This window comes from Leptonychotes weddellii, chromosome 10, assembly GCF_054177405.1.
Source record: "Leptonychotes weddellii isolate Sample4059 chromosome 10, ASM5417740v2, whole genome shotgun sequence".
Classification (NCBI taxonomy): Eukaryota; Metazoa; Chordata; class Mammalia; order Carnivora; family Phocidae; genus Leptonychotes; species Leptonychotes weddellii.
In genome coordinates this window covers 21,038,472-21,065,132 of record NC_138378.1, presented here as the reverse complement: position 1 = coordinate 21,065,132, position 26,661 = coordinate 21,038,472, and the positions used below count along the sequence as shown (strand labels likewise).

Here is a 26,661-nt window from a genome sequence, read left to right as displayed (position 1 = left end):
CTTCCCTCTTCTGCCTGACATCGCCATCTCCTGGTTCCCAGGAGAGCTCTAGACGGCTTTCTTCAGGCTCCATGTGTAGGGAGTTATCAAGTCCCCATGATTTCTCTGAAATGTCTCTGCGGTTTGAGCTTCCCTCTGAATTCCTACAATCACCCCCCAGGCCCCCAAGCCTAGATGGCTGGTTCCTGACTGAGCCGATCTACCTTGCACACCGCTGTACATCTTCACTCCCAGCAGGTCACAGTCCTTACTCAGAATGCCTGCCAGGTGCAGCGTTACCCAGGCTACCCCCACTCGTGGCCCCACCCGGCTCTCTGCAACCTTTTCTGCCCTTAGCCAACCACTCAGCTGGACCACTGGAGTCTGAAGAAGCTTCCTATTCCGTGCCTTCCCCTAGGCAGCTCCCCATTTCCTTTTTCTTGCCACCTACCTAAAACCTTGCCCATCCTTTATGTCTCGACTCCCTTCAGGGCTTTTCTGAGGTCTAACTCCCTTGTTCTGATTTTTCCTGTTAGTATGAGAATGTGTCCACACAAGCCCACGTGGCTGGAATATCACTGAAGGCTTCCTTTTACTTTTTAACTGTAGCACATCAGTCCCTTTCCCCATCCAGTCCTCCTTCTCTGAAACTAAACGCATTGGACTTGGGTCTCAGAACCACCTGAGTTCTGCATGCAGAGTCAATTTGGGCCCCCCTGAACTTCATGTAGTTTCCCTCAATGGTAACAGGAACTTAATAAAACTTACCGCACAGATTTGTCACTGAAGATTAAAATAGAAAACAAGTGAAAATACCAAGCAGTGTCTGACACAGAACAGAAAGGCAAAAAATACTGGCTGAACTGGGGCCTTGGCTTTAATCTCAGCTTGATGTAAGAAACAGCAATTATTTATGGTTCTCAAACTTATAGGCAAAACTGAAATCTTAGAGGTAATATTCACTGCATTGTTTGGTGTTTCTCATTTAAAATCCCTATAATACATTCTTCTCTGAAACATTTCTTCTGACAAATACGTATACTTCCTTTTATGTGACAATGGGAACTCTTAGAACCTTGACTCCCATTTCTGCCTTTGGCTCCCAGGAAGCTCGGAGCAAGGTTTTATACTCAGTTGCAGATTTCCTCGCTGACCTGTCGGGGGCAGTGTGGGATGGGGAGAGAGCAAGGGCCCTGGGGTTGGAAGATGAGGACTGGGGCACACTGGGCCCCTTCTTCCTGTGGCTGGATAACCTGAGCCTTAGTCCCCTCACCTGTGGAAAGGGGGGGGAAGAACGATGAGGATACCTATTTCACAGGACCATTGAGACAATGTGTTAAAACTACTTTATAAATTACCAAAAAATTCCCATGAAAATTGGTTATTAGCAGTACAGGTTTTCTCATGTGATTATTTCCCTTTCTCACCTCCCAATACTTGCATCTTATCTTTTAAACTTCGTTCTAATCATTTTGCAGTTTTACTATAACCGTGTCTTTTAATTTGCTGTAATCCTTTCTGGAAGTATAAATAAATAACAAAATTATTTCTAAAGAGCAATCTCCCTGAAGGCAAGAAATGTCCCTCACTTGTTTTGTGTAGTAACAATTTACAGTAGAAATATGTGTAGCTACAGGGACACCTGGCTGGCCCAATCAGTGGAGCATGCAACTCTTGGTCTGGAGGTTTTGAGTTTGAGCCCCACGTTGGTGTAGAGATTACTTAAAAAAAGAGAAAGAAAAACATGTAGCTACAGAACGAACATTTAGCTTTCCGTTCCTACGCAAAGGCCAGTGGAGGTACTCTGTACTGAATAGTTAAAATAAGCTGAACTGTATCAGAGAATGATCCAGAAAGGGACTTTTTTGCTGGGCTTGTACTGATAATGACTGATGATCTAATGCATTCCTTCTTTCATTTGTCCAAGCTTATACTGATGCCTACTGTGAGCCAGGCACTCCGGGGGCACTAGAGAAACAAAGGTGATTGACCCAAACAGTGCCCACTCTGAAGGAGCTCACAGTGCAGGATGGAGGGTGGGTATGTCAGCCATAGTTTGCACCTGGGTCAGACAAGGCTGGACGGGTGGTGGGTATGTGAGCACACATGGGATTTCTCTAGTCAAAAGGGGATGCAAGAATACCAGGTAGAGGAAACATACAGGATGATCTCTTCAGAACACCCAAGCGGTTCAGTTTGTTCAGAGAAGAAATGAATTCGAGACTCAGAAACAAGCACAGGTCAAATTAAGAAGGGCCTTGCAGCCTCCAGGAGCCTGGATTTTATCTTGAAGGGGAAGGAGGTGTGTAGTGGGTGAAAGATGCTGAGAGTCTGGAAGTGAGGGCTTCGGGACATCCCCAACCTGATAGATCCAATTCGGCTCTTTAAAACGCAGCTCCGTGTTACAAGTTGCCCTGTTTGACAGTTACTCAGCTTATGGAGACACGACTTGGCTCTGCAGGCGGAGGTATTCATAAACGGCTTGTATGGACAAGGGCCAACTGGGATGCGAGAAGGGGAGTCAAGTTCCGGACCCAGACTGGATTAAGTGACCTCTGAAGTTTCTTCTAAATCTGCAGTTCCATGATTCTCAAGCAAGCCCAGTAGCTGGACTGGTGCTGTGGCCTGGGGTCTGTGGCTGGGGAGCTGCCCTGGGCAGCAAATGGGTTAAGGCTCAAATAACTTTTATATATGAATTAGTGTGTGGAGTTGGGAGCCAAAATCTGTTCCATTAATTTTTCCATCCATTCCAGGAGCAGTTAGGTACACACAGTAAAGTTTATTTTGGTGCATGGTATACTTCACTCCATTAAAAATAAATTAATCAGCAAATTCCTGCCTGGCTCAGCTCTGGTTTATGTAAATAGTGCCCAGCTGTAATGAGTTACAAGGTGTTACTATCTCACACACACAGAGGGGGCTTCACTCTAGAACTCCGGTTGCAACAAAAGCATCTTAAATAAACTCTGAGAAGGCGGTCTGATTTGTAATGTTTTCACAGAAGTGGGATATACCTCACCCATATAGAATTTCTTTATATGACTCATTTTATAGCAAGTTAAATGAAGGAAGTTTGATGGGGGAAGGAGGGGCACTATGGTTCCCCGCCCCCTTTCTTCCATGTAAAGAAAATCCCCCAAGAGATGACCCGCACTCAGGAAGGACGGGACTGATCCTCAAGTGCACAGACCGAGCTGGCTGTGCAGCACATGCTCCAGAAGTTGGGATGGGGCTAGAAAGCTGGGCACGGGGCTGGGCCCTGGGATGGCACAATGAAGCCAGAAAGAATTTTCTCTTCTCCCCAGTACCTCACATAAAGGGAGTCAACAGAGGAAAGACAGCATGTTCCTCCCCTCGTGACAAAGGGACCTATGTTCTTGGGGCTTCTTTCCAAATGACTCAGGATGTGACAAGCCCCTTGGCCATCAGAGCCCTTCTGGGTCCCAGACGATGGAGCCTGGCAGGCTAGGCCTTGGCCAGAACAGTGACATCTCCATGAACTAGAGACAAAAGGAGCAGCAGAGACCCTCCTGACCCTCTCGCCTTCCCTGCCTCTAACTGAGCTGGGTGGTGGCCCTCAGCTTATGGCAACTGCCATCTCAGGTAAGTTTCTAAAAACCCTGGAATAAAGACAATCCATGGCAGAGATAAGTCTCTGTTTCTTTTAATGGCCAACTCAACTCCATGGCTCAAAGCCGGAGGACAGAGCGTGGTTACCCGTCTTGACTCAGCAGCATTCCAAACTGCCCCTTGGCCACGGTGGGCCCTTGGTGGAAGTGTCCCCTTGCTAACCTATCCCCATCCCTCTGCGGCCTTTGGGAAAAGCTGTCAATCACAGTTACTGGAGGGGACCAGGGGAGTGTGTGCTGGGGAGCTCCTGCTCCAGGCTTCTCCTGGGGGGGAGAGGATACCTCAGAAGAGCTAAGGGTTCTCCCAGCACTGTACCCCACCAGATCAGACTCCTGGGCATACTAAGAGGATAATCAACACAAATGGGGCCAGGTATTTGACAGATGCTGTTCAAAGGTCAGTTCAGGCCACTTTCTGCAGGGTTCCAGGCCAAACAAGCACCTCTCTCCTGGCAGTTCCTCAAAGCCAGCAGGCCAGCTGTTCAGAGGCACCAGCCCATCAAAGACCCTCGTCGTTGTAAGTTGGGGAATGAGGCTTCAGGATGCTCTGAGGATTCTTCTCCACAAGAGGGCGCCAGCTCACCTCCCCTGTCAGAAGCAGATCCTCACCATTCATGGAGTCCAAGTACTGCATCTGCAACCGGGCGAGCAGGAAACAGAGGACAAGGGCAGGAGAGACATAAGATGGCATAAGGAACCAGCCTTCAAATGGAGAGGACAGGGAGGGGCCTTGGGGGAAGGGGGGGGGGTCTGACCATCCCAGCTCCCAGGACAGCAGGTCTCTGATCTCCCAGATTATTTCATTAAAGTGGGTTGGGAGAAAAGAATTCCTGGGGAAGCTCATTGGGAAGGCTTTAGGGAACTCCCCATCATACCTCTGAATAGACAGTCACACAAGCCCTGACTTTCTGGACTGCAAGAACTTTCTAGGGAGGATGTACTAGGGGAGACACGTCCTTGGGATGTGTGTGTGAGTTTTATCTGTCTATTCAGGGCTCATGAACAGATTAAATGATACAACACGTGTACACTGTAGTCACGGGAACTTTTTAAAATTTTAAATATGTATGCCTCTACTGTCCTCTAGTGAGCTCTGACCCCACAATTAGCAGGCCGCCGTGCAGACCAGTGGGTCTAGCTTCACCCACGAGGACGGCTGGGGGAGCTTATCCCCCTGAACAGCAAGTGGAGAAGGGACACCCACAATACGGAGAATGGGGAGCAGCTGCAGGGGAGGCGAGGTTGGGCAGTTCTGCAAGAGGCAGGTGATCTAATAGTGGCCGAGTCTCAGGAGATAAAGGTAGTCTCTGGGAGGATCCCCAGGCTGCTGCTAGTAAGAACAGCAGAATGAGAAATGCTTTCAAGTGGACAGGCACAATCAAGGGGAGAGCTGGATCACATCAGGAGTGAGCTCTGGATTCAGAGAGATGAAGCTCCACTGTGGGGTAAGAAGGCATTTGGGAGGAAGGGGGCAGGAGTCTGGAAGCCTCATCTTAGTCCTTGGACCGTCTCCCTCTTCCAAGAATCCCTTCACTCCTATTGTTTCATCTTCAGGCTGCTGACCCTTGAACTCAACCCATCTCTCACATATATGTCAGGTCTAGGTTTCCACACGTCCTGCTGTCTTTTAGTTCAAGGAGAGTGACTGACCCATTACCTTGCCTAAAACACACTCCTCTTTCCAACAACTCCATCTCTGTGCCTAATGCCACCTGTCTGCCCATCTTCTGCATTGAAAATCTCAACACAACCTCGGATTGGCTCTTGGGCTACCCACCAGACCAACTAGGATCGTGGTGCAGGGCTAGTCTGTTGAGGGCCCGGCTTCCTGGTCTTTCCTGATCTGCTCATTCACAGTCTCGCCTTTCTTTGGCCTTCCACAGCACTTTGTTCCTACCTGTATCATCACAGACTGAATTATTCCAGGGTTAGCCTTGTGCCTGACTGGCTTCCTCACCAAACCATGAGCTGGCTGGAGGGCAGGTGTGGGTCCTGTGAATCTCTGCTTTCTCACCAGAGTGCCTGGCACAGCAGATATTCAGTTTTGCTGACAGGCCCGGGTCCCATCAAAGCTCCCTACTTCCCTAAGAGCCCCATCACTGTTTTCCTATTGCCTGCTTCTCACTGGACAATATGGGATTTCTTCTAGGGGCAATGGTGTGCAGTCCCTTCTTTTAGGGCCCTCGGAGAAGTCCCAGCTGTGTCCTTGTTGTGGCCCCTGGCACAAGCCCACCACGGCAGATGGAAAAGTTAGGCTAGTCTCTCAAAAAACACAGCATTTGCTTTGCCAACTGCCACTTGTGTCTGACGGTGAGTCCAGTCAGCAGTGTGAGTCTCAAGAGTTCTCTGTGGGTGGAGCCCTCTGGCCACAGTACCTTCTCCCAGCTCTGGCAGATTTGAAGAATGGTCAAACAGAAGTCCTGGCTTCTGGGGTTCTCTACCCTCTGGGTCTGAAGAGCCCCACTGTGTGGTTTTGCCAGCAATCAGCAAGCTGCTCCTGCTGGCCCTGTCTTCTCCCCAAGAGCCAGGGCCTGGCCTTCCCCTGCCTGGCTATTGAAGGCCTGAAGGCCATGGACACAGGTGAGTAAGAGAATAACCGTGGGGTGAGGCCCCTTCAGCTCCAGGGCCAGGCCCATGAAGCAAAGGTGTGACTCATGGGACAGCCTGAGCTGATGAGCTGTCTGGAGCAGCTAAGGCCTCTCTAGTGGCTACATGAATCATCAGCTTGGGTTGGAGGCCAGCTGTGCAGGCTGACTCACTGGGAGACCCTGGAAAAGCCTCTATGTTCCTCTTCTCTGCCACTCAGCTCCCTCATCTATAAAATATGGTTTTCCTATCAATACAGGATCGGGGGGCAGAGAGATCAAGGAGTGAAGTTGCCATGGTTTCAAGGAAAACGATATAGTTAAGAGTCTCCACTCTGGAGTTTTCTCTTAGAAATTCTGGTGTCAGGGAGCCCTGGGGGACGAGGGGGTGGAGAAGGAAGCAGGAGGACGCTACTTGATTGTGGCTGGCACTCAGTGGGGAGAGGCTTGAGGGACACCCGTGGAATGCTGCCTGGAGCCCAGTTCTGCTAGAAATCAGAAGCAGGAAGCATGAATCTTGGAGCTTCAAAGTGGGACAGAGGGGGCTACAGTGGGCGACCACATGGCACCACATTCCCATATCCTACAGGACTGTGTGTGCCCATGGTCTCACACGGCACTAGGCACATAACAGGTAATCAAATATGTAGTGAATGAATGCCTAAAAGTTTTTGAGAGCAGACTACTCAGTGCTTCTTCTTCCATCCCGTTCCCCACTTCCAGCCTAGCTCATGGCTGGGCACACAGAAGGTGTTCATCAGCACCTGCTGCCGACAGGATGTGGTCAGAATTCCCTCAGACTGGCCTCTGGCAACTCAACCTCTCACAATCCTCTAAAGTCCAGCATCTCCAGACCTCAGGAAAGACCTGCTTCCCATGAGCCTCTGGAGGGGAGGGCTGGGGTTGCTCACCTGTTTCCTCACATACTCCACCAACAATTCAAGCTGCCGAGGGTCTTCACATTTTTGGTTAAAGAAGGTTCTCCAGAGGGCAGCAGCCAGCCCACGGTCATCTGAAAGGATCCCCTGGAACACAGAGCACAATTGGTCTTCCAGGGAGTGTGGCAGAGCCATACGTACAAAAGCTGGGGATATTGTGAACATGCTGACAACCACAGAATCGGACTGGAAAAGACCTTATAGATACCACAAGAAAGAAACGGGGCAGCTACATGGTAGAGCCAGATGGGGTCTTCAGAGAGCATCTGGTCCAACCCTTTCATTTTAGGCACAGGAAGGACACGGGAGCCAGAGGGGCCGAGTGACTGGCTAAGATTAATGCAGAGATCGGGTTCATGTCTGGCTGCCCTCCCAGGCCACAGCTCTCGCTGCTCTCCCGCACTGTACTCGACCCAGCAATACCTGTGAGGCCAGCAAGAGAAACGGTGGCCCGGTGCTCCTACCATTGCCCACAAGGAATGGGCACAGAGTGTTGTGGGTGGGTATTTTTTCCCAGGAATAGAGGTGGGCATAGACTGCACCTTCTCTCCTGGTCCAAGGGCACACATCTGCAAGGCAGCTGTCTCTCTGGGAAAGGAAACCAGGCACCTTGGCCTCACTGTCACCCATCTCTGGGTTGGCCACGGCTGGCCCTGCCGCAAGTACAGGAACAGGCCGTTCAGCAGGGCTGCCATGGGCCAGAGGGAACGCTCAGAGCCTGTGTGCGTGTGTCTAATAGTGTCCTTTGCAGCACGAAGGAGGGCTCTGTTGAGAAGCCCAAATATCATAGAGACTAATCAGCACCTGGGCCATGGACTAGGGCCATTTTCTAGCTTGGACCTCTAAGGGAAGGAGAGGGGATGGTCCTGCTTCGTGGGGTGAGGGTGACTGAGTGGAAAGGCCCCAAAAAGCTGCTCTGTCCAGGTGCCAAGCTAATATGGAACCAAACAAAGCACCAACTGGGACTTATAAGTCAGAAGGCCAGATCAAATCCTGGCTCTGCCACTACCAAGCTCAGAGATGGCGGACAATTCACCACTCATCTATGAAACAGAGATGAAAGTGCTTGCCCTACGCACAGTTGCATTATAAAAGATCATGGAAAGGCATTCTGTTACGTGCAGTATGTCAGATACAAGGACCAGGAGCTCGCTTTGGCAGGCAGCTGGGGCCATAGCTGAAACTACAGTGAGATCTAGGGATCAGACCACCTAGGTTCAAATGGCAGCTCTGTCACTTGACGGCCATGTGGCCCTTGGAAAACCACCAGCCCTTCCTGAGCCTCAGTTCCTCATGAGCCAAACACACACAGCAAGACCCGCCCACAGCACTGTTGTGAGAATTCGGAGACCATGGCCATGACAGGCTCTGGAAGTGGCAAAGCATTACACGAAGACCCCAGATCATGTCTTCAATGTGATACTGCGTGTTGGCCTCTGGGACATGGCGGCATATGAGGTCCAATGTCAGGCCTGCTGCCACGAAGGGCCAAGTCCAGGATGGGGTGCTGAAAGTTTGGTGGAAAAAGAGTCAACCTGTTCCAAATGCCCCCTGCTCAACATCCCTATAATTCCCCAGCTTAAGAGACTGTGTTGGCACAATGGCTGAGTCAGGAAAACCAGCTTCTTCTGGCAGATGGGGACAGGGCCCAAGAACAAGCTCAGGCACATCACCGTTCTCCAAGCTATTTGCTAACACAACAGCCTGCTTGTGTCTAAAGTGCCCCGGGCACAAGCTGGAGAGCTGCTGGCAGAGACCCACATGTGCTATGTGGGAAAGAACAGCCTGGGAGCGGGTGTCATGAGGACCTAGAGAATGAGCACAGAGCACAGGACAGCAAAAGCCCTGGGAGCCACGGTCTGCTGCAAACAGGTACCCCTGGCAATGGGGGAGATGCCTGGGAAGGGGCAAGTCCATCATCAGTCGGAAAGAAGAGGGTGACTCAGGACTCCGATCAACAGTGATAGCACCTGCCTGTTCCAGGCTGTCAGTTCCTTCACACACCTGGCTCCTAATGACTACGTATGCCAAGAAGAACAGATATGATTATCCCCATTTGAAAGATAAGTACACAAAGGCTTAGAGGTTATCTAGCTAATTCGTGGTAGACTCAGGACCAGAATGCACTGGTGAGGTCAAGGGGTGGTTCCTGACTAGCTCTAGTTAGGACGCAGTACCTGGCATAGAGTGGGGGGTGCAATAAAAACGGCTGAACAAATCAATAAGCCCAACTTCACCCTTTTTTCTACCAAACTGCTAGTAAGTCAGTGAAAACATATGGGAGACTGGTCTGAGAGAGAAATCAGGAAAGGAAAAGGGGTGCTTGGCGGCCAAATATTAGTTTGCATAGCAATGTTCCCACAATCTACTAGGGGGCCTGCTTGTTTTCCCTCACGACACAAAAAAGCATCCTTCAGGAATAAGACACCCAGGTGTAGAGTAATTGAGAGAAAGCCTGTGCCTTGAGGGTCCAGGTTATGGTTAAGGGTTTGGAGTGGCAGTCTCACTCAGAAAAGACTGGTTTGTGACACCATTATGTGCTTAGCATGATGCTGAGAACACAGAATCACAGCAAAATGGTCTCAGCTCACAGGCAGCTTGCAATCCAGTTGAAGAGACAAGCTAGTGCCCAACAAACAGCAGCACAGGATCAAATCCTAGAGAGTGAACAACTGCCAATCTGTATAAGGAGACTCCAAGGTAGACTATGTACATGGGTGACTCCTCATTCTTCGGTCTTAGCTTCTATGACCCTCTATTTGTAACTAGATATTTATTTGCTTGTTTACCTGTTTACTGCCTGTCTCCCATTGGAAGGTAAGCTCCAGTGGGAAAGAACCACACCATGTTTGTTTTATTCACCAATATATTCCCAGTGCATCCCATATAGCAGGCACCTTATACTGTTAAATGGACGGATAGATGGATGAATGGATGAGGCTGAAATTCAGAGTAAACAAACACAGATCTAGAGAGGTCAGGGAAAGCTTTGTGGAGAAGGGGGCCTTTAAGAGTGGAGAATATTTGGAGAGCTACATTCTAAGCAAGACAAATACATTGGTTCACGGAACATTTACAGAGAGAGTGCCTACAAGGTACCAGGCTCAAAGCTGACAAGACTTGGCCACTGCCCTCCAAACCTAGTTGTCCAGGAGACCTTCCAGCAGGCACAGCATGTCTGTGGGGCAGTGGGGCAAATGGCCTCACTTGGAAAGAAGGGTACACACTCAAATGCAATAGGAGATAACAGTGGATAAGACATGTCACGAGGGGGACAGTTGACAGAAGACCTGGAAATTCCATGGAGGAATATGGACTTAATGTAGCAGAAAACAGGAAGGTTTCAATGTGGCCAGGGTAGGGGCACAACCCAAGCAACATTCTAGGAAAAGGGTGCTGCAGAACGGCACTGTCCAACTGAACTTTCTGTGATGACGGAGACGCTCTATAACCACATGGTCCAGGCCAGCAGCCACAAGCCACGTAAAGCTATTGAGCACCTGAAATGTAACCAGTGCGACTCAATTTTCAATTTTATTTAAGGAATTTAAATCAAAATAGCCACATGTGGGGGCACCTGGGTGGTTCAGTCGGTTAAGCATCCAACTTTTTTTTTTTTTTTAAGATTTTATTTACTTATTCATGAGAGAGAGAGAGGCAGAGGGAGAAGCAGACTTCCCGCAGAGTGGGGAGCCCGATGCGGGACTCGATCCCAGAACTCCGGGATCATGACCTGAGCCGAAGGCAGACGCCCAACCATCTGAGCCACCCAGGCGCCCAAGCATCCAACTCTTGATCTCAGCTCAGGTCTCGATCTCAGGATCATGAGTTCAAGCCCCGAGCTGGGCTCCACGCTGCATGTGGGGCCTACTCAAAACAACAAAAAAGAGAGCCGCACGTGGCTAGTCTTGGACAGCACAGCTCTAGAATCCATGACTCCCAGTGTGGTCTGCAGAATGGCTGCACCGCGTCACCTGCAGCTTGTTCGCCATGCAGAATCTCAGGCCTCCCCGCTGACTTGCTGAGTCAGAATCTGAATTTTACCTACGTGATCTGCATGCACATTAAAATTACCTGAGGAACTTTTACAAAAGATGCCCACCTACAGCAGTTAAATTAGAACTTTTGGGAGACAGGGCCCAAACAATGGTATTTCTAAAAAAGCGTCCCAGGTAATTAGTATATTTCCCAAACTTTCCCACTCTAAAGAGTCACCTGAGGTGCTTGCTAAATACCAGGCCCCACTCCTATTGACCTGGAATCTTTAGAGAGGTGCTCAAGAATTAGATTTGAAGAGTTCCCAGGTGACTCTTGTGATCAGGCATGTTTATAAGACGGCTCTGCCAGGAGGGACAGAAAAGAGACACAATTCAGAACATCTTTATTAATACTGGTGAAAGGAATCAGCCAAGCCAGCTGCAATAAAGTCCTCAAAGAAATACTAGCTAAGAGAGAATGCTATTTCTTCAATTCTAAGCCTCATTTTTCCATATACTCTAAGGCTTCTGCAGTCAGAATGTATCTAATTTAACAATTAAATGTGTAGATGTAATAAGCAGTGTTTCTCAACTCCCGTCCCACTCCCACAAAGCTCATGTTAAATCAATGACGTGTGTGGTATGCAATCTAAATTGCTCTCCGATAAACCTTCCTGTTTTCTGCAAATATCTGGTGGACTGAGAATCAGGAACTCTCAATTTTAACTAGTCCTATTTTTGTAAGCTTATCTCCTGGCTTTAATTATTATCTTCAAACTGATAACACTTCCTCCAGCTTGAACTCCAGTTTCTTACTTTTATCCTTTATGCCTTTCCTCCCTTCCTCATTCCTCACCACATGCCAGGTACCACACCAGGCAAGAGAAATGCAAACACGGTAGACACTGCCACCACCCAGAAGGAGTCCCCACCCAGCCGGGGTGACAGTTAACACTAGTGTAGCGAGTGCTGTGGAGTCCAGGGTAGGTGGAAGGAACTGAGCCCAGGGAATTTCCAGGCCTGTTTCCCAGAAAGGGTGGTGCTTGCATTAAATCTGGAGGTCACCACAAAATGAGCATAAATGCACGTGTTTTTTAAAAAGATGAGGTATGAGGAACCCTGGTAGTGTGCATACAGATGTTCATTACACCATTCTTTTACCTTTTTGATGTGTTTGAAATTTCCATAATAACAGTGGGGAGAAAAAGACGAGACGGATGCTACTACATGGGTGAACGCTGAGGATATTATGCTAAGTGAAATAAGCCAGTCACAAAGAATAAAACCCGTATGATTCCACTTACAAGGGGGTACTCAGTATTCAAACTCACAGAGACAGAAAGGAGAAGGTGGTGGTTTCCAGAGGCTGAGAAGAGGCTGAGGGAAGAGTAAGGGTTTAATGGGTACAGAGCTTCAGTTTGGGAAGATGGAAAAAATTCTGGAGGTGGATGGTGGGGACAATTGCTCAACAATGTGAATGTACTTAAGACGACTAAAATGTACACTTAAAAATGGTAAATTTGAGGGCGCCTGGGTGGCTCAGTTGGTTAAGCGACTGCCTTCGGCTCAGGTCATGGTCCTGGAGTTCCTGGATCGAGTCCCGCGACGGGCTCCCTGCTCAGCGGGGAGTCTGCTTCTCCCTCTGACCCTCCCCCCTCTCATGTGCTCTCTCTCATTCTCTCTCTTTCAAATAAATAAATAAAATCTTTTTAAAAAAATGGTAAATTTGATGTTATGTATATTTTACAATGACAAAAATGAGATCTAAATGTTCTGATGTATAAGGAGGCCTAAGATATATTGTTCAGCAAAAAAGGCAAGGTGCAGAATAGTGTATGGAGTGTAACTTCCATTGTGTAAAGAAAATACATAGGTGCCTGTGTATGCAAACATAACGTCTGGAAGGACACCCAATAAACTATTAACAAAGTTTTCCTCTGGGACAGGGAATTGGGCAGGACAGGAAAGGGGCCTTCTATTTTTTACTTCAACCACTTGTGTGCAGTTTTATGAGTTTTTGAAATGAGTATGTATTGCTTTTATAATGAAAGCCACAAAAGTGTGCGATTTGTCTGGCAGCCCGTGCTGTTTATATGTGTATGTCTTCCTATCTCTGGAGGCTAAAACAGTGACTGATCTGCCTTTGTCCCTACATCCAGCACCTCATAAGGACTCAATAAATGCTACTAGTTGAATGATTTGACCATATTATATCGTGCTCTCTTTCCCAGGCACTAGGCAAACTGCTGGGCATAGTCATTTCTGTTGCCACGTCAGTGAAGATGAGGAAATTCTAAGCCATAATGGTAGGTAGTAACGATGTCCCCCGAAGGTTCCCTCAGAGTTTCTCATCAAAAGTCTTTCTATGTAAGTGATGAATCCCTGAATTCTACTCCAGAAACCAATACTGCACTGTGTGTTCACTAATTAAAATTAAAATTAAAAAAAAAGTCTGTTGGGGGAAGCCAATGTTCTGCTTAAGGCTTGGCAAATGATCTTACCTCATCATATCCCAAGATTGCTGCATAGAAATTATTTGTCATAAGGATCATGTTCTTCTTCAGGATATAAGAATTAACCTACAGAAACAAAATGACAAAAACAAAAGTATGAAAAAAGGGGAAAAGAACAAAAAATATAATTTTTGCCTCTTAACTATCACAGACTCTTAGTAAAACAAAGAGAGAAGGCCCCTAACAGGTCGAACTGCTAGTCCATCCGCATTTCCCTGATCTGCCAGGATTCTCCCCAATTTGACAGCTTCCTTCAGGTTTTGATTCCAAATTACACAAAGCAGTAACTCAGTTTAATGAGCCAAGCCCCAAGTACATGTCCGGCTTTGTGCTAGACCCTATGAACACAAAATGTAAGAAATGATTTCTTAGCTGGAGAAGCACACAGTCTAGTATGGAAAAACAAACATGTAAAAAATAATTAAACTGCAATATGTTGCCTCAAATTCTATCCCAAAAGTGGTGAGCAATAAATGAATTTTAGTACAAATGATCTCTGCTCTGGGAGCAGGTGAAGAGTTCTGCAGGAGGTAACACTTAGGTGGACCTTGGAGGAGAGAGGACATTCTAGACAAAGGGAACAAGGTGTGCCAAGGTGCAGAGGCAGGAAAGAAAATGTTTGGGGAGTCCCAGGGAAGGTGAATGGGCAGGAACACTGGAAAGGTATGTTGGGACCAGGTTAGGAAATGTCTAAGGGCTACTCAAAGGAGCTTGTGGTGGTAAAAGACAGAAGGAAGTTGTCAGAGGTGTGAAGAGGAGGGAGAGAGGCAGGACCCTGAGTGAGATGCTGAGGAGAAAGGAGAGCCCCCAAAGCCCCCGAGGCTGTGAAGAGGAGGAGAGAATAAGCCAGGCTGAAGTAGTAAGACTGTTAATCTTAAGACACTGTTTTGAAAGACAATTCCAGGGAGACCATGGACACCCAGGTAGAACTTCTCTCAGAGAACACCCAGGTGGGCCTTCAGAGTCCAGACTGCAGTTCACTGAATGTCTCCAGTAGGGTAAAACTCTAACCTCCAGACTTCTAGGAATATGCTTGAAAGCCCGGTCCATGTTTCATTCCTGAGATAACCAGCAGAAAGCCTGGTGTAATGTGCAGTACGTAAGTAAGGACTCACTGGATATTTAAACTGACAGGTTTTAGAAACAACCAAGTTATTTGGAACTTTACATGGAGAATAAGATTTGTGCTTAACAACCCTGACCATAACCATGCCCACTGTCATCTCCTCCATTTACTGAGGACCTAGAATGGGCCACATGCTTTTATGGATACCATCTCCTTTAACCGTCACTGGAACTCAGAGGGTAGGTAGGCTAGAGTCACATTTTTATGGACACAGAAAACTGAGCCCCAAGCAGGTGAAGTGACTGGCCCTAGGTTCCACAGCAAATTAGTGATAAAGCTGAGACTAGCATCCAGGTCAGTCTTAGTCCAAAGTCCATGTGCCTTACATTCCATCAGGTTTCTGCCTCTAGAAGGATGATTTTACTTTGGATCATAAATCAAAGACTGAGTGATTTAATCCTGTGGCTCATAACTGGTCTCTGAAGAAGAGCAGAAAGGAGTAGTGAAAGGACCTGGGTTCGGTCAGACAACCTGAGTTCAAGTTCTAATTCTGCTGTATACAGAGGATGTGATATTGGGTAAGTCAAATAACCTCTCTATTTCCTTGCCTTTCAAATGCCCTATACACAGTGCTGGTTTAAACAGCAAATGAATTAGCATGTATTCATTCATTAATTCAACAATGTATGCTGAAAGCCTCAGTAAGCTGTAAAGTGCTCTGCAAATGCAATGACTTATGAGTAATACCTTCTGGTTTGTTTATAGAAAACTAAAACCAGTCCCAATAGTCAGGGATAATTTTCAAAAAGGAAGAGAGAATGGCCCAGCTCAAGACTGGAAAATGTGAGACTGGATGCAGCTGGTGGTACAATCCATGACCCTTCCCCCTACCTTCAACCCACGCCAGATCAGACCTCCAGCCGCTATGTTCCTAGAGCTCCATCCATACTCCTCCTCCTGGAAGCACAACACGGTTGAGAACTGCATATGTACCCGTCTCTCCCACTAGTCTGTGAGCTACTCAAAGATCATAAGGAACTCTGTTTGATTAATCTTGGCACCCCCGACAGACACCTAGTCCAGGGCCTGGCCCAGAGCAGGACTTGAGACTGGCTGGCACACTGATGACTGAATCCTTACAGAGGCCTGAGTGCCACGCAGAGCGTGCTCTGTCCAATGACACCCTTTTGTTTGTTTCCCCTTTTTTGCTGCTTGAATGCCTTGCATGTTTCTGAAATTTCAAAAATATGTACTGCCCAACTTCTTAATGCACCATCTTCCAGAATGGGCTGAAGTGAAAGGAGTCAAGAAACAAGCCAGAGCTAGAGTTCATTCCTTCTGAAGTGCGACGATGGGACTACAGCCCAGCCCCGCTGAGAGCCATTCTGGGGCTCTCCCTATTCCCATACACGCTATTCTCCTCATCATGCAAGAAGAATCAGAGCCACAAACAGATGTCAGAGACATCACACAAAGGCAAGAGCATCTTTCAGAGAAAAACATGCACTGAACCTGCTCAGCAGAGCTAGTTTATGTGTTGCATCTACCTAGTAAGCTTTAGAGCTGGAAGGGTCTTCAAAGATCACCTAGCTCAATCCCTCTGAGGAAATGGTGAACTGAGACCCAAAAAGGGGTAGGGACTTATCCGAGGTCACAAAGAAAGCAGAGCCAGGATTGGAACCTGGCTTCTAGACAAGTGCTTTATCTGCTTCACCATATGTAGGGCATTTCCAGAGATCAGCAACACATTAATCTGCACACCTCCGTTTACAGCAAGGTCCAGTTACATACAAACACACTTTCTCCTCTTGGGATGCACCTGCATTCTGGCTAGCTATGACCCAGGAAGAATGGAGAGCCGGCCGAGAAGTCCCTATGAGCAAGGCTCCACTATCTCTGGTCCTATAGCCTAACTCCAGTGACCTGTAAGCTGCCTCTCCCTCTCCTCTCTAGCTGAGAGATGGCAAGCAGCCACTGCTAGGAATGGCTTTCAGATATCATCACCCAGGCTGAAAAAGGCCCTTCCTGGAAGAGGGTGGAAGCTTGATCAGTGCAGACACATGATCTGCAGGCAACAGGTGAGGGTGAGTGAGAACAGCTTCCTGAACTACTGCACTCATCCTACTGGGCCCTTCTAGCCAGCCCAGCAGCCAAGGGGAGCTGGATATTCCCTCTGGCGAACCTCTGTTGGGATTTTATTCCCTCACTTAAGCTTTGTTTGTTGGCCTGCAGGTTCTGTGTCCCCACTGCCAGATGATTCCATATGGAGTGCCCTGCCCATGATGAATACACGGATGGACAAACCGAATGAGAAACTCCTCCCAGACAGTTTTGGGCTGTTCTCTTAGTCAACTCTTATCCTTTCCATAATGCTTTGCTTTTCATAAAAAGCTATACATACAGCACCACCACAAGGAAAAGGTTCCTTTTATATCAGTTACTCATATTTTCCCATTTATTTAAGCTATTAAAATTCATGCAGGTATTTTATAAGCCATCAAGATTTGGTGACTGGTATTACTGAATGTTTAATAATAAACTAAACAGAAGAAATCAGAGGGTTAAATGATGACTGCAATTCCTGTAATGACTTAATTAAATTTTTATTGAGTACGTAAACTATGATGTCATTTCTAGCCAACCATGGGTCTGCTTTCCCAGCATGTCACAGGGTGGGAGCACTCAATAGGAGGCTAGGCTAAATGAGCAGCAAGTCTCAGCTGAAATGGGGAGGGGAGAAAGGCTCATGTAACACACTCAATAAATTATCCGTTCATTTTTAAACAAAGTCCATGAGTTATAATATATTTGCCATGCACTTTTTATGACATAATAAAAATGTTACCTTAAGGATTACTTAACACATACTACAAATGTTATAGCAGAGGCAGGCACAAGGGGCAAAGAAAACAAACACGAGCAGGCCAGGGACGGGTCCTGGAGTTGACGTCCCAGGGGGAACAGCACAGTATATTAAAAAGGGAATGCCAAAAAAGGGGGTGGGGAGATACAAGAGTTCAGGGTTACTAATCAGCAGATTAATGAATGAGACAACCAACAGGGAACACAAGTAAAACAATAATGAACCTTGCAAGGCACATGTTTAATTAATATAGTATTCTCGAGGAGGAGTATTAGCTTTAAAGACATGCCAGTTCATTTGAGGCCAATTCGCTGCCCTCTTCCCCCTTTTCACTGTTGCTGCTCTTAAAGACGTTTATGTGACTGCTTAACAGAGGAACCAGATTATGTGGGTGGACGGAACGATGGAGGATCAAGTTTAAACTCCTTATTGAGTTCTACATGGTTCTCTGTGATCTGTTCTTGGTCATCTTTCCTGCCTCACCTCCTCCCACCTCCCCACTTTTAGCTCACCCTTCATTCACAGTAAACAATATGCAATTTCCACAAATAAACTTTGCTCTCTCATGGCTCTTAAGCATACTGCTGCCGGGATTCCTTCCCCCTTCTTTGTCCACTGGGATGCTAACTCCTTATCCTCTAAGACATAGCTTATAAATTATACTTTCTGCAAAGCCTCTCCTCTCCCCAGTCTACAGTGCCACAAAAGTGATTCAAGTCCAGAGAGAGGTCCCATAACTATTTATCAAGTGCCAAGAACTATGCTAAGAGCTTCATGCATGTGAGCTCATTTAATTCTTCCCAGTGACTGAGACAGGTACTGTTACTATCCCCACTTAAGAGAAGAGGAAACTGACATTTGGGAAACTAGGAAATAGTGGGTGAAGATAAGAATACAGAGCAGTCTGATTCCAATGCTTATCTACATTAGAACAAACACAAAAAATTATGTGGTCACCCCTTCATGTACCTACAACTTAGATTATCTGTAGAGGCAGGGTTAAGAATAACTAATATGGTCTTGGGTAAACACAATTCAGAGATTCCCAGTTCCAATGGTGGCTAGAGATGGGTCATCAGTGGCCAACTACTAATAGACATCAGACATTGCTAGCATAGCTCAGCCCCACTCCTGGGAAAACTAGTGGGCAAAAGGGTGTGATTGGGGCATAGGAAGACAGAATGGAAGAAGGTTGGTGGTGACAACACAAGAACGGATGCACATGAAGGTAAGGATAAGTTTTACAGCTACTGGCTTGAGGCAAAGCCACTAACACCAGCAGGCTAATAAGAATTTGTTGGAATAGGGGAGCCTGGCTGGCTCAGTCAGTGGAGCATGAGACTCTTGATCATGGAGTTGTGAGTTTGAGCCTCATGTTAGGTGTAGAGATTACTTAAAAAGTAAAATCTTAAATAAAAAAGAAAAGAATTTGTTGGAATGAATGAATAATAAAGGGTGGCTAGAGTGCTGACTAAAGCATAAGGAACACACAAAATTCATCCTAAGGGTACAACAGTGCAAAAGATCGCAGGTCAGGTCTTTCCAGCAGTCAGAAAGGCCATCAGCAACGCTTTGCAGTATCAAGACCATGGGCTACAGTGACTGCATGGCAATAGGCTAATGTGCACTGAACATCAGCCAGTCTATTAAATTTAATGTTAGAATGAGCTCACTGTGCAGTATTATGTGAAACACACAGAAACAGGTGAGAGGAGATAGAGAGAAGGGGGACAGGGAGAGACCAAATACACACGCATGCATGTAACTCACTCACTTGCATGATGACTAACAGATCTACTAAGGACCTTTTAGCAATGATCATAAAATACAACAAAATAAAATTCTGTGTGTGTGTGTGTGTGTGTGTGTTAGGCAGATCCAGAGAAAATTGTATTAATACCAAGAAGAAAAGGAAAAATAATAAAACATGAAAAGATGGTCAGTTTCAATTTCTTCTTCCCTCTTTAGAAAATCATGTCAATCTGAGCAAAGCATATTTCAGCTGTGATGAAAAGCCAACCTAAACAAAACATGAGATAATTCTTACATCTTATTTTAATAAATCATTTCACATGTTTAATGCACAGGGAAGCTTGCTACATTGAAATGCCTCTTCAAATTATTTATTTACTTACTTATTTATTTTAAAAATCCCAGTCTTGCACCTTGGAATCTGCATATTCAAAATTTGCACTGCCTGATCATGTCTTGAAAAACGAGGTACACGGTTTGGCAGGCATACCTGCAGAACCACTAGCTTTAATTTCTGAATGGTTGGCTTGGAAAAGAGCAAAGCAAGAGACAGCTGTCCTTGAAAATTACAGTCACGTACCCACTTGACAAGACATTCAAACACAACAGTTAAGTCTGAAATCACCTTGAAAAGAGCTGATGAGGAACACTATGATCCTGGGATGATCAAACTATCACGCCAATTTAATTTTCTTCTGTGTCAGGACATAGAGATAAGAGGAAGGTAACAGCTCTAATCTACTCCATTTCTGAAGTTTTGTTGCATCCCAGATGGCAAGTCTCACGCGTATTCCAGTTAGAGGAGCGAATATTGGCTTGAAAGAGTCACGTTTTTTGTTTTGTTTTGTTTTTTTTAAAGATTTTTTTTTTTTTTTATTCATGAGAGACAGAGCGAGAGAGAAAGGCAGAGGGAGAAGCCGGCTCCAAGGAGCAGGGAGCCCGATGCGGGACTCGATCCCAGGACCCTGAGATCATGACCTGAGCCGAAGGCAGACGCTTAACCATCTGAGCCACCCAGGCGCCCGAAAGAGTCACTGTTTTAACAACACTGACAGCACAAAGTCCTAAAGGAAACAATTCTGGGGGCCTCCACCGAAAATCTGAACTGATAGTAGTTATGATGGTGGTAGTAACAATGAGCATACATTGCATTTGATTTGATAATGTATGCATATATACGATCTCTTTTTGTGCCTCATGACCATAACCTTGCCCTTCTAGGAGCTCACAGCCTAACTGCTACTATTGTCCTGACTCTATAAACAAGAAAAGAGAAGTTCAAAAACGTTAAATGCCTTGCCCCAGAGTCACACCCTTCTTGTGACATTGCTATGACTTTTATCTCAGACAGCTGGTCCCTAAATCCAGTGTCTACCTAAAATGTCACACCTTTCTGCTTCTGATGGGTCGTATCAGAAACGGAGAATCACACAAGCAAAAAAATTAAAATTGCTAATTTCAGTACTTTGAAAAAGAAGAGTAAAATGGAAACGACTCTGAATTATTGAAAAGTTATCCTAGAAAGGAGATGAGATTCAACAAGGTCAAATACACTGTAGCATGTATAGGCCAAAATAATAATAAGTAACAGCTGAAGAAAGGGTTTGACTACATAGTCATAATAAAGTCCCAGAGCAAATCTCTGATCATGAGCTAACAAATGAGAAATTTTTAAGGTGGACATATAAAAAGAAATTCCATATACAAAGGTCAAAGTTTTCTTTCTTCTACTATTGTAATAGTCAAGAGTCTTTGTTTTAGCTACCATACTTAAGAATAAACACAGAGAAACTAGAGAAATTTCAATGAAGAATATCAGATAGGTATGGTCACGTTGGGTTGCCATTGGTCATAAGCCAGAGCATTCAAGATTCCGTGGACAAAAAAAACACCCAAAGGCTGTTCCATGAGTTGGCCTGGTTGTTTCCATCAACAGTCTCAATGGATCAGCAGATTTTGGAAGTACTCTGATACTGTCTGAGGTGAGTATCACTCACTCTCTGCATCTCTTCCTTAGGACCCAGACCTACTCCTCCCCAACTCCATATGAGTTGGCAGGCTGCTGGTCCTGGAAACCTGTCCCCTCAACACAGAGATGGGCAGAGAATCCCAGCTAATCTAATCAGAGTTTTGCTTCTGAGTGGAGACATTCAAAGATAAAAGGCAGCTAAAGTTGGGTCATCCCAAAGAGACTGTACTAAGTTCTTATTTCTAATACTGCGATCCCTGAGCTTCCTGGGGCCTGTTGTCAAACTCTCCCTTCCATTCTGTGAGCACTAGTTAGCCTCCAATAAATGCCTTTGTTTGCTTAAATTAGCTCGTCAGTCTCTGTTGAGTGTAATTAATGGATATATTGTCATTCATCAATTCAATAAAACCTTTCCATGATAACATAACAACATTAGCTAACATTTGTTGAATGCCTACCATGTGCCAGCAACTGTATTAAAAGCTTTATGTATTATCTCTTTAATCTTCACAATAATCCTAAAAGGGGGGTGTCATTGTCCTCATTTTACAGAAGAAGCATCACCTCATTTTCTGTGAAGTCTTTCAAGTTCCCCAAAGCTTGTTGCTTTTTCCTTCACGTGGTTTTTAGTATTTCCACCAGGAAGGCATACTGTGCTATTTTAATATCTGTTTATAGTCTGCCCCCCTCATTTCCCACTGCATTAGACTGTGAGCTCCTTGAGGGCAAAGACGGCACTGCTCAGCACATGTCTGCAGAATGACTCAATGTAGTATTTCCTGTCATAATTACCTCTTGCATTAGTGATGTCCATCCACTTTTACAAATTTCAGGAAAGTTCCCTTGAGTACAAGGATTGAGTACAAGGATTTGGAGAGGGGTTGAGCAGGTCTGTGTACATGCTGCTGCTGTTTTCAAACACTACTCTAGGCTGAAGAGGCCCAATTCCTGTCCTTTCAGGGTGTCCTCTCATAGCCTCTGAAACCCCACACCTCTCTCAAAGCAGTCTCTTCCACTGAAATATTTCAAGACCACCTCTAGTTCCATGACTACCATCTGCTAGTGTTCTAGACTTGAAGTCAAAATACTTATACAGAAGTCTGAAGTTAAGAAGGAGAGCTTCTGACTGAACCAAGAAAGAAATTCACAACTGTCAGGGTAAGAAAGCATGAAGTGGGCAACTGAGTTTTTCCTCTCTTGCTGATCACTCTAATGAGATAATAGCCAACTCTCTGAAGTGAACAGGTTAAACATTAACATACCTTTGAACCCTGCCTGCTCTATAACAAGTGCTATGGAAGAATAACTACGAAACTTTCTAAGAAATGCCCTTTTGCTTACACTTCCAAGTTTAACAAAGGGCTCATGCCCTGCTAACAAGTGCCAGTGCACGGAAGTTTTGATCAGGCTTTGGTTTTCTGTTGTTAAATACAAGATTTGGAAGGTGAAAACAGTTTCATTTATTAGTGGTCATTAATGGCCAATAATCAAGGTAGAACCAATCAGCAGGCAATTACCGGAAGTATAATAAGCAAAGGATAATTCCATTCGCACCTACTAGAATGGCTATAATTTTAAAAAAAGGAAAAGGAAAATATCAAGTGTTAGCGAGGATACAGAAAAACTGGAACTCTCAAGCATTGCTGGTGGGAATGTAAAATAGCACAGCGTTGTGAAAAATAGTTTGGCAATTTCTCACAAAGTTAAACACAGAACTACCCTATGACCTACTAATTCCATTCCTAACTAGATACCCAAAAGAATCGAAAGCTGAGACTGGAACAGATACTTGTACTCCAATGTTCATAACAGCATTATCCACAATAGCCAAAAGGTGGAAAAAACCTAAGCATTCATCAACAGATAAACAAAATGTGGTTATCTACATGCAATGGAATAATATTCAGCCATAAAAAGGAATGAAGTGATATATGCTATAACATGGATACACCTTGAAAACATTACATTTAATGAAATAAGTCAGACAGAGAAGGACAAATATTGTATAATTTCCCCTTCTGTGAGGTACCTAGGATAGGCACAGGAGGCTACAAGGAGTTGGGGAGAATAGAAATGAGGGATTTTTTGTTGTGGATGATGAAAAAATTGGTATAGATAGTGATGATGGTTACATAACATTATGAATGCATCTCATTTAAGGTCACCAAATGGTACTCTTGTGAAAGGTTAAAATGATAAATATTATGTATATGTTACCACAAAATTAAAAAAAAAATTCCAATTACAAATGATTCTTCTCACAAATTTCAATCTGTGACTTAACCATGTGTATACATTAAAGCCTCTCTTACAATACTTATCCCATTCTGAGCAGTAGTATTATGAAGTAACTTATGTTCCTTGCTAGACCATAAGCTGCCCAGGTGCAGAATTCTACACTGCCTTGTACATATTCTAAGCATATATTGAGTGCCTACCATATTTAAGGCATTATGGTATGCAGTAGACAAAAAGGATGAATGAAACACAGTAGCTGTCCTAAGGAAGTCTGTGATCTCATGTGAAAGACACACCACACACAAGTGAAACACCTAGCACATTGTAAAAAATGGCAACGGCGAATCTGGGGGCTGAAAGGCTTCAGAGATGAAGCAACATTTACTACATTAGATATTAAAGGGTGAACAGAGATTACCACTTTTCAGACTGAAAGAATGGTATGTGCAAAGCCACAGAGAGGTAAACAAATACTGCATTTGCAGAGGAAAATTTGTAACAAAGAGGCCATGAATGGGAAGAAGCAGAGGCAGAACTGAAAAGGCAGTATCTGTCTGATTGGAAATGGCCCTGAATGCCACATGAGGAGGTCTGAGCACAGGGGATATTTCTGAAAATTAACCCTAGAAGTATAAAGTACAGACCACAAAGTTAGGGGAAAGGCCAGAGGTAGGAATACCACAGGAGGTAGGAATACCAGAGGAGGCTGCAGCAATGGCCCAGGTGAGAGTTGGTAAGGAACTGAATTAATATAAGTGGCCACAGGCATAAAGAGGAAGGCTTTCCAGAGAAATGTCTACAGCAGTATCAACAGCATTTGATTATCAAGTGGATGCAGAGGAGAAAAGGTGAGGAGGCCATGACTTGCACATAATCAGACCTCGCTGAATGCCAGCTGAAAAAAGAATGCAACAGTTATTTGTAATCATAAGCTGATGACTTTCTGACCCTGGTCGCAGTCTTGTAGGGTTTTAGCATTCATGGTGCCCTCGATGTCTCCTGTGTTGTGGTAATGGAAAATCCTACTTGAACAAGATGTAATATGAGCAAGATGTGTACTTAGCTTGAGCCCGGCAGGCGTCTCCAGTGGAGCAGAAGTACAGAACACCAGGGCCGAGGAGCCTGATCCCCTTTCCCAGCAATCCGTTCGCTACATGTCAGTGGATATCATCCGTCTGGGTCCTCTGCATTCTACCTGCAGTCACGAGGTCAGCAAGATGCTGACACACCTTAGGTTTCCAGAAACACTTGCAGGCTCCCAAATGCACAATGGACCTCATGACTGCACTTATGAGTGCAGGAAAGCTGCAGGCACAACACTGCTTTCTAAAATAGTTTTTACTGAATTTAGGCAGACTTGGGACAGTGGGAAACTACAGGACGCTCGCTCCCCATCAGTACTGGCCATCTCAAGTGCACAGACATACAAGCGAAACAGATGAAAATGGAGAATTAACAAGCTAGTAAGTGCTTTGCTAATGGAGTCTGGGCACTGTCATTTGTCCCGGGTGCTGAGGATCTAAACATCCCAGAAGACCGGGAGGCAGCACTGTCCTTTCCCACTCAACAATTCCAAGACAGACATCATGCTGCCTGGAAAACAACATTCTTGGAGGATCCAAAATCTACCCCCTTTCCCAATCTTGAGGTTCCTAGCCCTTTTACCAAACAGTCCTGTCTTCTTCTTCTCTACAGTAATGGGAAGCAAAAGAGATGGGCCACCCTAGTTCACTGAGTCACACAGGTTAACTGGTGACTCCAGCTGGGAAGAGGAGGTCAGACCAAAGTCTACAGCCCCAAACAGTCAAATGGGCATTTCCCTTGTTCTCCATGGGTCATACACAATGCTTGTTTTTCACTCCTGTCTCCTTACTGCTAATTGCTCAGAACCATACAATTTCCCAAATATCGCCCCTGTGGTAACCTCAGAAACAGGCTGGTCCCTGCTGTGGAGATGAGGAAACAAAGGGTGAGTCACCAATTGCCGCTCTGCTCAGAGATGATGGAGAAGTTCACAGAAACAATGTCATCTGATTCCTAGTCCAACATTCTTTTGTCTTAAGGCTCAAACAGAAGGGCTACTCCACTGACAGAATCATATAGAAGTACCCTGGGAATGGCTGAGCCTGGATTCTGGTAGAAGCACTCCTGCTCAAGTAATGAGAAGGCCAATGGTGAGACAAGCAGTAAAGTTCCGAGTCCCAGAAAATAGAATGGACTTGGCTTTATGAGCTCTGAGAGTGGCCCTCACCTCTTTAGGTTAATTCTTTTTGTCCTCTTTTTTTCAGTAAAATATTGCTAAAACAGTAAACATTTTATCTAAAGGAAAAAGAAAACCTCAGCTGGAATACTGTATCTGGTAAAGAGTTGCTCTCTCTAGTGATCTGTATTCAAGTCCCACTCTGACCTTAGAAATGCTTTGAAATCTAAGCAAACTCTGGGCCCAAACAGTTCCATTTCCCCACCTTGTAACTCTGGAAGACAAATCTCTGAGACTCAGTTTTTCCATATAACTATGCAAAACTGCCTTTCTTTTTTCTATTTACATTATCATGTCAGATTATACTTAATAAGTAATAAAATGAAGAGCTGCAAACCTCTATCTAGCCCCCTGGCACTGTTCAGAAAGTCTCACACGTAGTAATTTACTTAAACCTCCACAATGCTGTAAGTAAGGTGAGGTAGGTACTATAGCTATTCCTATTTTACAGAGAAAAAATGGAGGCGCAGAGACTAAGGTCCTTACCCAAGGTCGCACAGCTGGTTTGGGATCTGAGCCTAGTTTGGCTTTGGTGACCAAGGACTCTCAACCACTCTGATTCTGCCTTAGAAAGCTGGTTACAAACCCAACCAATTCCTCCACCTGGGCAGAGGGCTGCCAGTCTACATGCCTCCCTTCGGCACCTAGGGGCTGCCTAGTTTCCAGCCCCATCCTGCCATCACACTCAGCCCTGTGCTGGGCCAGCTTCTCTAGAAAGTCTACAGCAAACGGGGTGCCTGGGTGGCTCAGTCGGTTAAGCGTCTGCCTTCGGCTCAGGTCATGATCCCAGGGTCCTGGGATCGAGCCCCGCATCAGGCTCCCAGCTCTGTGGGAGGCCTGCTTCTCCCTCTCCCACTCCCCCTGCTTGTGTTCCCTCTCTCACTGTCTCTCT

The 26,661-nt window shown here is 45.6% G+C and overlaps 1 protein-coding gene across 5 annotated transcripts in view; it reads right to left on the bottom strand.

Annotated features, from left to right (window-relative positions):
- Positions 1–2,738: 2,738 nt before the first annotated feature.
- The window catches only part of UQCC1 (ubiquinol-cytochrome c reductase complex assembly factor 1), a 91,597-nt gene continuing 67,674 nt past the window's right edge, over positions 2,739–26,661 (bottom strand). For 4 of the 5 annotated variants that reach the window (XM_081832913.1, XM_081832916.1, XM_081832915.1 and 1 more), the window contains 3 exons: positions 13,610–13,687; positions 7,105–7,218; positions 2,739–4,242 (listed from right to left, as the gene is read on the bottom strand). In XM_081832913.1, the coding sequence (XP_081689039.1) occupies positions 4,108–4,242; positions 7,105–7,218; positions 13,610–13,687 (327 nt within the window). In that variant the 3' untranslated portion in view covers positions 2,739–4,107. The remainder of the gene's footprint in view (positions 4,243–7,104; positions 7,219–13,609; positions 13,688–26,661) is intronic. The other variant, XM_081832918.1, reaches the window with a different exon arrangement.